Source organism: Platichthys flesus, chromosome 6 (assembly GCF_949316205.1).
Source record: "Platichthys flesus chromosome 6, fPlaFle2.1, whole genome shotgun sequence".
In the NCBI taxonomy this organism is placed as follows: Eukaryota; Metazoa; Chordata; class Actinopteri; order Pleuronectiformes; family Pleuronectidae; genus Platichthys; species Platichthys flesus.
In genome coordinates this window covers 2953651-2966974 of record NC_084950.1, presented here as the reverse complement: position 1 = coordinate 2966974, position 13324 = coordinate 2953651, and the positions used below count along the sequence as shown (strand labels likewise).

At 47.6% G+C, this 13324-nt stretch overlaps 1 protein-coding gene across 1 annotated transcript; it reads right to left on the bottom strand.

Moving 5' to 3' along the window:
• Window positions 1-659: 659 nt before the first annotated feature.
• Window positions 660-13075, bottom strand: slc7a5 (solute carrier family 7 member 5). The gene is made up of 10 exons (XM_062390651.1): window positions 12285-13075; window positions 9529-9654; window positions 4374-4479; window positions 4155-4199; window positions 3948-4071; window positions 3413-3516; window positions 3202-3298; window positions 2705-2854; window positions 1303-1480; window positions 660-1217 (listed from the first exon to the last, which is right to left on the bottom strand). The coding sequence occupies exons 1-10, from the start codon at window positions 12853-12855 to the stop codon at window positions 1165-1167; spliced, it is 1554 nt and encodes a 517-aa protein (XP_062246635.1). The 5' UTR covers window positions 12856-13075; the 3' UTR covers window positions 660-1164.
• Window positions 13076-13324: the final 249 nt, after the last annotated feature.

Genomic DNA, 13324 nt, shown 5'->3' with positions numbered 1-13324 from the left:
ACAGTGTGTATCCAGTGTGACGGAGTGTTAACAGAGCCATTGATCCCGACAGTGAGAATGACATCACTGACCCCAAAAAATAAGGTCAACAGCAGTTTGACCCACTTACAGTGACGGTCCAAACAAATCTCCCCACAGACCGAGACAAGACATGTGACCACTCCAAGACCCAGAAGTCCTGTGAGGTGACATCAGTAGGCTGCACATAGTAAGCACGTGTTCACCATCATATGAATCTATGAACCTCCTCCTTCTCATTCTCTGAGTAAGTTCCCACATGGGCAGTTTCTAATGACATCACTATGACATCATCAGGGCTACTCTGACAAAGGTCTAAACCTCATTGTGTAAAATCGATGAACCAACCATCGTTGATCTTTCTCACAGTAGATCTGTGATGGGACGACATTTATCAAGAGTGTGGTCACCATGAAAAATGTAATAATTAAAAAAAACTACTTCAGCTCTTCCTTCAGCTTCGGTTACTCCCCCCCGCAGCAGCACAAACACTTTTAAAAACTGTCCGATGACAAAACAACACGGAAAAGACACAAGACTCTGAAAAGTGCTAAAGAGCTGTAGTGACCGCAGGAATAACACCTTGGAGGAGAAGCTTCATCTACTGACATCAGTATGTCTATACCCCCCCCCCCCCCCCCCCCCCATTGAGAAGGTTCTAGTCTTGAGCTCATTACACCTGTTATCACCAGAAAGTACGACAACAGGTTGTCGGCGCCACTTAAGGCACAACTTGCTAAACACCACAGGTTTCCCCGAGGAGGAGGATATTCTAGAGTAACTTATGCACACACAAAAAAAAATGACATTAAAATAAAACATATACGTTGAAATGCATCGTAAAAAAAAAAAACAGTAACAATGCACAAGAGCCTACGAAGGAAAGTTAGTGACTAAAAATAGTCTGTGATAAACAAACAACAACAAAAAATGTCAGCAACAAAATAGAAAGACAAATTAGTCGAAGGCCGCAAAGACGCGGTGGCCACAGTAATCTGCACGTGTCCGTCTTCATTAGGTCCTTATCAGCACCGTGCAGACAGGGTGTGTGTGTCTGTGTGTGTGTGTCTGTGAAGGGGGTCAGTGGAGATCACTGTTCGTTGGATCTGATAGGCCACTGGCTGAAGTTAAAGGCGAGCTCTTCCACTAGTGCTGAGGCACGACCTCCATCACCTTCTGGAAAAAGGCCGTCGTCGAATCTGTAAAACACAGAGGACATGGACGATTACCCACAATGCCCGGTGACATCAACACTTCAAACACACGAGTGGAGACCAGACTCACCGATTCCATTTAGCAGCCACTTGGGTTTGTTCTTCCACCACACGCCCACCATGTAGACGGGCACGCCGGTGGCGATGATGCCGAAGCCGATGGCGCACTCCACTGGCGTTTTCCAGAAGGAGACGATGATGAGGAAGAGGCAGGCCAGCACGAAACTCACCGGCAGCAGAATGTTCACCTGCAGGAGGAAGAGACAAAAGATCCATGGGTCAAAGAGGAGGAACCACAGCTTCTCTTCACCAGAGGAACAATCCACTTTAAGAGCTGGATGAGAAGATGGATGCCACGGTTTCTTAGTTTCTGCTTTTTGAATGTGTCCATCCGCTGTAGATCTCAACACTGATGAGAGACGTCCACAGTTTTCAGAATGTGAGTCTCTTCGGCTGTAAAGTGGAACCGAGCGCACTCCGCGGCCACTTGTGGGAAGAGAGTGAATCGACAGCGTGAAGAAGCAGTTTGTAGAAAACCACAACAGGCTGAAAGACGAGGAGACTCTACAGAGACCAGTGCTTCTGCTCGTGAGACAACAGGAGTCTCTCATCTTGAATTTCAAGTCCCAGTCGTTAAACTGGTTTCTGATGAACCACTGTGGACGATAATTAATCAACGGAATCGAGTGAATCTCTGGCAGCGTCTGAAGCTGGTGAACAGCAGGAATGCGACAGACAGAGAAAGGAGAGAGAAATAAGAGAGGGCGAGTGAACAAGCGGAGAGACAGTGGGCCGGGAGACAGTGAGCCAACACACACACACACACACACACACAGACACACACACACACACACTGAGCGAGCACTGGGCCAATAGATCAATAGATCTATCTGCCTCTTCCACCTCACTGCCCTGACAGATCCCGCCTCTGACCAACAAATGAAGCCATGCAAGCGAGCGGATGAGGAGTTTAATGGCAGCCATCCGGCTCTAATAAGAGATACACACACACACACAATCACACACACAAACACACACACACATGCACACACACCCTCGCATCCAAACATGCAACAATGGTCCTCTGTGTGTCGGTGCGAGTCCTGCAGCAAGTGGTTCAGTCAGGAGACACTGTGCTCTTCCTGTTGTGCGCACACCACCAACACACACACACAGACACACACACACACACACACACCACCACCCAGCAGGCCTGGACACCAGCTGACAAGCATCCAGCTTCGCCCTCTGTCTTTTAATCTGAGATCAGTCTCTATTCATCCGAGCTGCGCTGAATGGATCTTTGTTGCTCGGGGGGGGGGGACACAGAAACGTTTCCTGTCGCCAAAGCAAACTCGAGTGGGAGTCGATGGAGATGAAGACCAAACTTCAAACTTGTCTCTGAGCGACAGTGTCCATCTGTCCATCTGTCCATGTCCCAGGATCTGAGCCGGACCTCTCCTCTCACACACCTTGATGGGTCGCTCCAGCTCCGGCTTCTTGTAGCGCAGCCACATCATCCCGACGATGGCCATTGCGATGCAGAGCCAGTTGAAGAAGCTGAAGAAGTTGATGACGGAGAAGATGTCGTTGGAGAAGGCGTAGAGCAGCGTCATCAAACACTGGAGGGAGAGAGAGAGGAGGAATCAGGCTACACAGGAAAACAGCAACACAGATAAAACTTTGACTCTGGAGGTTCTCTACATGTTTCACTTCCCTTCAACATTCCCCGTTCTACCTCATCCCTCCCTCTGCTCAGCCCCACCTACATCCCTTCATCCTCTTATTCCTCCCTCCCTGTCTCATCCCTTCTTCTTCAGTTTGCCGTCCACACCTCTTACTCTCAGTTCCAGGTTCTGTCTGATGCACGACACAGAACCCACCGACACTGATATCAGTCGGGTTCTAGTTCTAAAAGTCTCTAAAGAGATTCGTTCACTCCCTCGGCAGTGACAGAAGAAGAACGTACAGTGAACAGAAGTGAGGGCATCGGGGTCAGCAGGGTCGGGTGGATCATGGACAGCAGACTGGGCAGGTGACCCTCCCGAGAGCCCACGTAGAACAACCTGCGAGGGAGGAGAGGACGGACAGAGGGATGACTCGGAGGCGTTTTCACTCTCAACAGTTAAGTGTCCACACGTGGTTTTTCTCATAGGCTGTGTTTGAGTGGGACATGTCACCTGGACGATGTGAACAAGGAGCCGTTGACCGATCCGAAGCAGGACAGGCCGACGAACACGGGGATGATCCAGGACATCGGACCCAGGTAGTAGTTTCCAAAATCCTGCAAGACACCACACGCACAGGAAGTCAATATCCTACTCTGTATGACCATGTTCAACCTGTACAGGTTACTGCTAGTTTCACACTTCTCTGATGTTCGTATTCCTCCTCGTCTTATATTTATTCTCTTTTACTGAAGCTTCTCATTTGTTATTTCCGCTTTGCTGCTGCTGCAAACTCTGCAAACTTCTCCCTGCTCCTGACTTGTAGTGACTCGCAGGGCCGGTGGATCAGCTGCTGCCAACACGGTGGAGCGAAGGGCCGGACCTGATCCTGTGGTCGGACCTGATCCTGAGGTGGGACCTGATCCTGAGGCCGGACCTAATCCTCTGGTCGGACCTGATCCTGTGTCTGCTGCAGGACGACTCAAGTCTCCACGAGCAGAGCACTGTTATTAATAATAATAATTCAAACAAAGACGACGGCACTCACCACAGCCACGGCCTCCGAGTTCAGCATCTGATCCGGGGACAGCGTGGTGAAGTACGCCAGGTTGGTCAGGACGTACACGACGGTGACGATGGGCAGGGAGATGATGATGGCTCGAGGAAGGTTCCTGAGGAAGACGAGCAAACAGTCTGAGTTCTGACGCAGAGCAGATCAGGGAGGTCTTTTTAAATGTGGTAAGTTAAAACTCACTTGTAAGGGTCGATCATCTCCTCAACGACAAAGTTCAAGTAGTTCCTGGAAGCAGAGGGGGCGGCGGTTAGAGCAGGGATGATAATAATAATATGTTTGCTCAGAGACACTTTAAAAGGGTTAAAAACCGAGAAAATTCAAATAACTATGAATACAATACACATATTATTAATCACAAATTAAAATCAGATCATATTGTGATGTGATCGGATGACTCACCAGCCACCGTAGGCAAACAGGCCGCTGTACAGAGCCAGGCCGAGGCTTCCAAACTCGTACTTGGACCCTTCGAACGAGTTTTCTGGAAGAAGTCCTTCTGTGTCCCCTGGAGAGGACGAGAAGACACAGAGGGACAAACTGGGGTTAAAGCAGCACTTTGTGACTTTAACTGAGTAACAGCGCCCCCTGCAGCAGCTCGTGGTGAGAGTCTATCACTGCATCGTCCCGCTGAACGCTGGATATTACCCATGATCCTCTGCTTCCTGACCCAGAGCTGCTGCTGTGACAAATCCACCAAACTCTGTTTAGAATCTTTCATGTTTTAAAAGTTTCCTAATGAATATTGGAGAGAAACTCTGTTTTTTAATAACTTCTGAGAAAGTCTGAAGAACCCTTCAATCTCATGATGGAAAAAAAGAAGTGACAGAAATGACTAGATCCCCCATAATGCAACAGGTTCTTTCTCTGCCTGTGTCTCATCCCTGCACCAAGTTTCATGGACTTCTCCGTCGTTTTTGCCTCTAATCCTGTTAACAAACAAACTAAAGAGGCGAATGGAGGTAAAAGAAAAGATCTGTGTTAACTCAACAAACACCGACTTCCACCAAAAAGGCTTCCTCGGGGGTGCAGAGGCCAAATGTTCCGCTTAAATCCGCCCCAGCGTGTGGATCAGTGAAGGCCTGTAGAATTTAATCAAGCTGAGTCTGAGACGCTCAGTCACTGACCCAGACTGAGGATCAACCTGAGGCCGAGGGGGGGGGGGGGGGGGGGGGGGGCTGGATGACTTCTCTGCCATTTTGAGGATTTAACAACATTTAGCTCGTCTTGTCTGACCTCCAGGTTTCTGCTGGTTTATACCACATTCCTGTTGGACCTGAACCCCACAACTCACACAACACACACAACACACACACACATTCTCAGACACAGCGCCGGTTGCTAAACCAACAGCCCCCAGGCAGTGTTGGTACTGGGAGATTTAGTCGTAAGCCACTGTGCAGTGTGGGAAACGCCTGATTACTGCGCTGTCTGTCTTGTCTTGACAATCTTTAATCAGAGAGACAGCGTCCTGAGACACCGCCACTGCTCCCCACGCCAGCCAGGAGGGGGCGCTACACTGCCCTGGAGGCGCCTGGGTCCCGGCTGTAGAAGAGGTTCCTTATGCTTGAAAGTCAGTAAGTCTGATTCAGAGGTTAACCTGAGAATGTGACGACCCCCTGCCGTGCTCTTTCTGTGGGCCTGTATTTCAGGTTACTGGTGGGTGTGGCCGGGATCATCGGTTCCAACTGGTCACACCTGCCGTTGACTTTATACGTTTAAACTGCACTTTGACGCCTCTGTCCAATATTTAGTTCACAAAGAGCAAATAGAAAAGGATCAGGTTTGACAGGAACATGAATAATTTATGATGTAGAAACATTGGACACATTAAAAGATTTGTTTGTTCTTGTGTTTTCATGCACTTACAACATCTGTGCACACTTTCCCCCTCTCGTCCTTCACTGCTCCTTCTACCGACACTATCCACAGATCTATAAGTTAAGATATCATGATGTTTTTATATTTCTCAAATAATCAGGTCATTTTCCATTCCACATTCACTGGATAGAAAGAGGGAGTTTTGTTACCCTGAGAACTCACATGACCGTCACACAATGACCCACAACTGCTACACAACAGGACCAAACCCTCTGCTCACGTCTTCTCTGAGGCTCAAACTGCTGATTTACTCCTTACGGCTCTTTAGGTTTAAATCATCCCGACTCTCTTCTACTCCTTCTTCCACCCTCTGCTCTGCTCAGTCTTTACTTCACACAGTGAGAGAAAGAAGAGCTTGTGTTTCACTTCGACTCGTGGAACTGCTGTTATCTCTATGAATTATCTCAGGATGAGAAAGAGGAGCCACACGTGCAGAAGATGCAGATGAAGATGTCAACTTAGAAAAGGCAACGAGACTCAAGAGCTTCTGGTGAATTCACGGTGAACCAAATTCTCAAACACTAATTCCCCCAGCAGGATGTTGTGACCACGTCTGACCCAGAAAATCTCCTGTGGCACTGACGGGCATTTCCCAAAATGTTGAATTAACCCTTTAATGTCTTGTACTCCTGTTAATGTTTAAATCTTTGTTTATCAAACGATCCATAAATTCTTAAATCCAAAAACCCAGTGGATCGGATTCGACCTCATCCTAACACGGACACGTTTGGAGTTCTCTGGTTTTTGTTGGAGAACCAGGGTTTGAGCTCAGTTGGATATTTGCGATGTCTGATTCCGTGGAAACCCTCCCACTGCACAAACACACACCTTTAATTACAGAGCAGCTCAGAGGGAGCGGGTGTGGGAGCAGAGGGGAGTGAACCAGCTGTGGGAAAAACCACCAGACGTGTACCTGAGGTCAGAAGATACTGGTGTGCGAGTGTGTGTCAGTGTTTGTGTTGAACAAACTGTGTCAGATAAAGAACAAGACGCCGAGAGGGAAATCACTGCATCACAGATCTGAGATGAAGCTGCAGCGACTCAGTGGAGAGTTTGAGTCGATTGTTGTTCAAGGGACAATCAGCGTCTGTGTGTCCTTCTCCTCCGAACCCCGTGGACAGGTGTCACACACAGAGAGCAGGGTTTAGTGGAGCTAATCAGATTAACCTGGTCTCTAATCTGGGACTAGCAGATTCAGACCTTATGAGTCAAAGAGACACAACACACACACAAACACACACAAGGGTAAAACAATACGCTGCTTCTGGCTACACCGGTTGTTCGGGATAATAAATCTGTATTTTATATTTTTGCCGCTCTAAGTGGCAAACAGCAGCCGACCTGACAGCTGAGCTTGTTGCTGTAATCTGAGCCACGCGCTCGGCCTTTGTCTAAATCTGGATAATCTGAGGCGTCTCACATAAACAGTTATCAGAGGCAGGGGGAAGACAAAGGTTTAGCAGGAGCTGGTTTTTACAAATGAGCAGAATCCGTCTCTGTGATCCAGCGTCACATCTAAACAGATATTACACCGTGTGGATAGAGATCAGCAGGAAGTGGCTACAGGCGGTGTGGTTACAGCTCAGGCTTATTGTTACTCACTTCAATTCAACAGGATACGACACAGCAAAACAATTTATACAATTTTGATAGAAGTTGGTTATCAGAATTTGAATAATCCGTGACTTCCTGTTATTGGCACATGAGAAACTGAAGCTTCTGCTGACTCATTTTTCTTGTAAAAGTTGCAAAACTGTTGTTTCATATCAGAAAATAGTTTTGGCAATGCATTAGGTTCTTCTTCTTTTGATTCTAAAACCTGAGCTGAACTTTCTCTCAGCTCTTGTTTTACTTTGGGTAAATAAAGTACTTAGTCGTTTAACAGTATAATATATATATATTTTAGTTGTTTTAAATTAGTTTCAAGTCGTTTCAGATGCTCCTCCTGCAGATCCCATCCAGACTGAAGGTTTGATGTTGTTGTTCAAGTTAATCGGAGACCGTCGGGAAAACATTTCAGAAGGTCAATGTCAGGTGTAAGGTCAAGAGGTCAAGAGGTCAAGAGGTCAAGGGTGAGCTCCATGCTCCAGACAGAGGAAACACACTGGGTACCAGTTCAGTCGGCTGCTCAACACAATCGTCCCTCAGCCTTTTGAAAGACGCCTCTCTTTAAAACTACACACAACTTTGTAACTGAGGAAAAATCTAACAAAATGAGGCCGTCCTCAGCTTCATGCTACAAATCAATGAACACCCGTTTGCTTCAGGGTTAATTATTACATCATATTAGTGACCCCACCCAGGCTAACACACTTAAAACCACTCACTCATGGAAAACCTATGCCCACATGAGCACGACACCATAATCCACAAACAGGAATATCTGCTCCACGTGCACAACTGTGGTTCCTGGAGCTCAGGGCGGAGACGAGCGGTAAGAGGAACGTTCACCGAGCGAGACTGGTTCTGCGTCTCTCGCCTCAGGATTCAGTCTCTGCACACGCGCTTGGTTCCCCTTGAATTCTTCCTCTCCATGTCATTAGATCAGTGATTTACTATAATTATACGCAGCAGTCGACAGAGTCACTGCAGAGAAGCAGAGAAGCAGCAACACAAGAACTCACAGAGGCAGCAAGGGGATGCGAGCACGTGGTTAAAAGGGTTTTTTAAATAGTTGGTCCCAGAGAGGAAAGGTATTATATCAACGTCAATATTTAGGACTGAACCATAATCGTGTAATCTCTTGGGCATGAACCCAGTGACCCCCAAAGTCCAGTTTGAGGAGGTCTTCCACTGGAGGGCAGGGTTTTAATCTCTGAGCTCACTTCCTGCCCCCCCCAGTAAAGCTCCAGTGGACGGACTTCTTGCTTGTTCAGCTTCAGTCTTTGTGCGACTTCTAATGAGTGGATTTCTGAATGAAAGGAGCCGGGTTCTACTTAAGAGTCGCCGTCTGGGTTCTTTACTCCGTCCTCTTGTTCCTGGTTTTCACTTCACAACGTCCTGTGACCTTAATGAGGCTCCGGCCCGACGCCAGGGAGCTCCACGCTGCTCGAATCGCATCAACAACAACAACAACAACAGGGATAAATAAGATGGCCCTAGTGGGAATGTTCCTTAAGTGATCATAGTCGCCTGGATCACTCAGTTACATCTTTACTGCCTTCGATTTCACGGTCATTCTGAGAACTGACCATTTTCATTTTCTTATCACCTTTGAATAAATGGAGTTTTATTTAATTGACCGCATCCACATCATTTCATGGAGAGAACGTTACCTGCATGTGAGAGATTTGAATTTTCTGATTGGAGGATTTCCCGTCAGTCATGGTGGTTTTGAACCAACAGCTCACGTCACATCAACCACTCCCTGTTTCAATCTTTCCGTTACAGAGGATTCAGTGAACTTCCTGTTTTCAGATCTGAGTCTATGGGATGTGTGCCGCTGGGTGGGAGGGTCGGCTGTGGGCTAGGGGGTAGAGAGGGTCGTCCACGCCAACGTAAAGGTTGCTGGTTTTGATCCCTGGCACTGTGGACGGGCATTCATTCATCTAATAGCGCTCATGTTCCATTTACTTTTGACACTTGAAAGCTGTGGTACTGGTGTTGCTGGGAGTGATGGGCTCTCGAGCTGTGACCTGGTGAATGTGTGTGTCGGTGTTGGGCTTGTGCTCGGTACCTTGGCCGATCCTGACGAAGCCGATGATGATGATGAGTCCGAGCGCTAGAAGTTTGGCTGCGGCGAAGAAGTCCTGCACTCGGGTGGCCGCCTTCACGCTGTAGCAGTTCACAAAGGTCAGCAGGACTGCAGGAGGGGGGGGGGGGGGGGAATAAAGACAGAGGGAGATCAGCTCTTTATTCAACTTATTAAAAGTAAATATCAACTTAGAAAACATCACAAAACTTTCTTTTAATGATCTAAACATCGTCTCAAAGAGCTGAGCTTCAAAGCCTTAAGGGAGATTGTGTGTATCTCTGTCGCTGACCCACAGCTTCGGAAAGGATTTTATTTCATTTTTAATTTAATTTAATTTAATATCCATCCGTTTATCTACCACTTATCCATTGAGGTCATTATTTATTTTATCCTCCTACTTCTCTACATATCTTTCAGTCTCGACTGAATTACAGCACATCACCAGTGTCTTCTCTCTGAGTGCACGACTCCATGTAAGGAGGCACAGGCTGAACTAAATCCTCCTTACAAAAAATGTTTCTTTAAGGTTCCATATATAGAACACTCTGTAATTTCACACATGTTAAAATAGCTTTTAAAATGTTTTCCCGAACACAACTTTTCTACTTGAACATAGACGAGTGTGTGTTTGTGTGTGTGTGTGTGTGTCAGTGTGTATTTGTGGCTCTCACACCACGATGCAAGCTGAAGAAGAACTCACAAAACAAGGTAATAAAATCCTTTGCACCACATCCCTGTGTCTTTAACGCACACAACATACACGCACACACAGAGTTGTTTAAATGGCCCCTGAACCTGGACCCCATTAAAAGTGATTAACTAACGCAGCAGGTCCCCTTCAAAGCTCCTAAATCAGGTCGAAGCCACAACAGAAGAAGGAGACGGAGCACAATGAGGCTCTGTGTTCGAGAGAGCAACACAAAGACCAGGGGAGAGAGAGAGAGGGAGAGGGGGGGGGGGAGGGAGAGAGAGAGGGTGAGAGAGGGTACAGTAAAGGGCTGAACGCACACAGACATGGAATCCAAACTCATATGTTAGCCTGCACGGACATAACTGGCAAATACTCCATGTGCATGTTGGCATGTGAACATATCAACACACAAACGAGTTCCAGAAGAAATGGGTCAAACAGAACAATGACCACCACCGGAATAGACCTATGAGGCTGTGTGTGCGCTTGTGCGTGCTTGTGCGTGCGTCTGTGTGCGTATGTGTGCGAGTGAGTGTGTGTGTGTGTGTGCAAGAGAGCGAGAGCAATTTGGCTCCCAGCTCAACACACCCCACTGTCCACTCCACAGGCCTCCTAAAGTGGGCAATCCTCATGAAACACACACACACACAATCACACTCTCACACACTCACACACTCACACACTCACACACTCACACACTCACACACTCGATCCTCTTGGTCGGCGGTCATGTGCTCTCCGTGAGGATTTAGACTTTAGAGTCAATCTGAAGATCAGGTACTAGGCTACTGGCTGATACCACATACACACACATGCACACACATACGCACAAAGACACACACATTAATAGCCCATAGGATGTGCATCATGTATTCAGATAGCGATGGAGTGGTGGGGTTGGTTGGTTGGGGGGGGGGGGGGGGGGTGGGGGGGGGCTGGTGCTAACAGGCTAAAGCTGCTAATAATCCAGACTTAGGTTTTTTAAGACTCAACACACAACAACACACAAGGAGCCCGTGACACACATTCAGGCAACCGACACTATATGAAATAAACTTCTACACTGGATCAAACAACTGAGCTTCAATTCACTGGTTTTTCTTCAATTTTACACTTTGTTAATAATTCATTATATTTCCTCGATGTCTCGTTAAAGCTCAAATTTAGAACACAGCTAAATGGAATGTGAATATTTAATCACCTGCGATATGTGAATTCTTATTTAATGGGAAGATTTCACCTGTTTAAAATCAAACTGTTTCTGAACTGATATGGAGATTGTAGTTTTTCTCAGGTTTGTCCGTCACAGACAATTTATTACAAAGACACAATACAAATAAAGCGTACCCATTAAAAGGTGTAAAAGTATTTAAGTATATATATATATACTATATTTAAGTATATATATAAAAATATGCAATATTTCTTTGAATATATATGAATTCTAAGTGAATTGAATTGTTTTCAGTTACAATTTTTTTTTTTATTTAAACACTTTGGAGCACTTGTTTTTGAAAAGTGCTCCATACATAAAATTGCATTAATATTATTATAATTAATATTCAATTTAACATATTCATTAAATATCAAGAGAAATGTAAACGAGTCACTCTTTAAATAAGTATTTATGTATAGTGTATGTATAGAACTAAAAACACCGATTGAATATTAGATAATATAATAAGCACATAAAAGTAAATATAGAAATGATGTTAAAGTGACTTGAACAAAGTGATGACACACCGCAGCATCCTGCTGATGTAACAACGCGCCTTTTTTCATCACTGCGTGGTCGATGCCCGCGTGTGCGTCCAACTGACACTGCAGGTGGCACAGACAAGTGTTGTGTGTGTCCGTGCGTGTGCGTGCTAGTGTCTGTCTGTCTATCTTTCATCATGTGTTATCATCATGAAGAAAGTATGATAACCCTCTAGTGTGTGTGTGTCCATGTGCGTGTGTGCGTGCATGTGTGCGTGCCACAGCATCAACACAGAAGTTGCATCACCCCGTGCAGCATGGCACGGCTCGGCTCGGGTCGGGTACTCACGGATGCAGAGGCATGCGATCAGCTTGGCCCCGTTCTCCGGCACCGGGCAGTCGGGGAACACGGGCTTCAGCAGGTAGGTCGCGAACACGTAGGCGACGATGTACTGGGAGGACGGGCGGATGATGAGCAGCTCGATCCACAGCTTGAGGAAGGCGGGCAGCGAGCCGTACACCTCCAGGATGTAGGCGTAGTCCCCCCCGGACTTGGAGATGGTGGTCCCCAGCTCCGCGTAGCACAGGGCGCCCACCGTGGAGAACACCCCGCACACGGACCACACGATCAGGGACAGACCCACCGAGCCGGCCTCGCGCACCACGCCGGTGGGGGTCACGAAGATGCCGGAGCCGATGATGGTACCCACGATGATGGCCACGCCGTTCACCAGGGTGATGGTCCTCTTCAGGCCGACCTCTTCCTGCCCTCCCTCCGCAGCCTCCCCGGGCGGCTTGTCGTCGAGCCCCGCGCCGGCGTCCCCCTTCTCCCCGCTCGGGGACAGCATCCTCTGGGTGACGTGCGGGTCCTCCTCCCGGTCCACCGGGGAGTTCGAGTTCCTCTTTTTCAGCCCCGACATCGTTGCTTTCCTGTCGCTTCTCCCTCAATGCTCTGCCCGCTTCCCCGGAGCTCTTCCTCCGGTCGGTGCTTCCTCCGTGCGGGTCCGGTGTGTAGCGTGCTGCCGGCCGGGCTCAGCCACGAGGAGTCCTGGGTGAGTGTGTGCGCGTGAGTCAGAGCAGCGTGTTCTCTGGTGTGTAGAACGGATCAGAGGAGACAGGCATGACTACCAGCCTCCTCCTCTTCCTCCTCCTCTTCCTCAGTCAAGTCCAGCCCCTGATCTTCACACTCATCACTAACACCCCCTTAACCGCTGGGCCTTTCCGCCGCCTACCGGTAGACATCTGGTACTACCATACGCACACACACACAAACACACATTCTTGAACTGTTGTGTTTCTCTGTACATTTTAAAGTCTCGACGTTAAAGGGAAAGTTCACAGAGGTGTGTGTGTGTGTGTGTGTGTGTGTGTATGTGTGTGTGTGTGTGT

Bases quoted from the DNA above. Each gene is read 5' to 3' on its own strand.
- slc7a5 (XM_062390651.1), bottom strand. From the start codon at position 12,855: ATGTCGGGGCTGAAAAAGAGGAACTCGAACTCCCCGGTGGACCGGGAG. The intron at 3,517-3,947 runs GTGAGTGCCGTC...GGTGTCTTGCAG, and splicing joins ACTCGGAGGCCGTGGCTGTG to GATTTTGGAAACTACTACCT. The intron at 1,218-1,302 runs GTGAGTCTGGTC...TGTGTTTTACAG, and splicing joins GTGGCTGCTAAATGGAATCG to ATTCGACGACGGCCTTTTTC.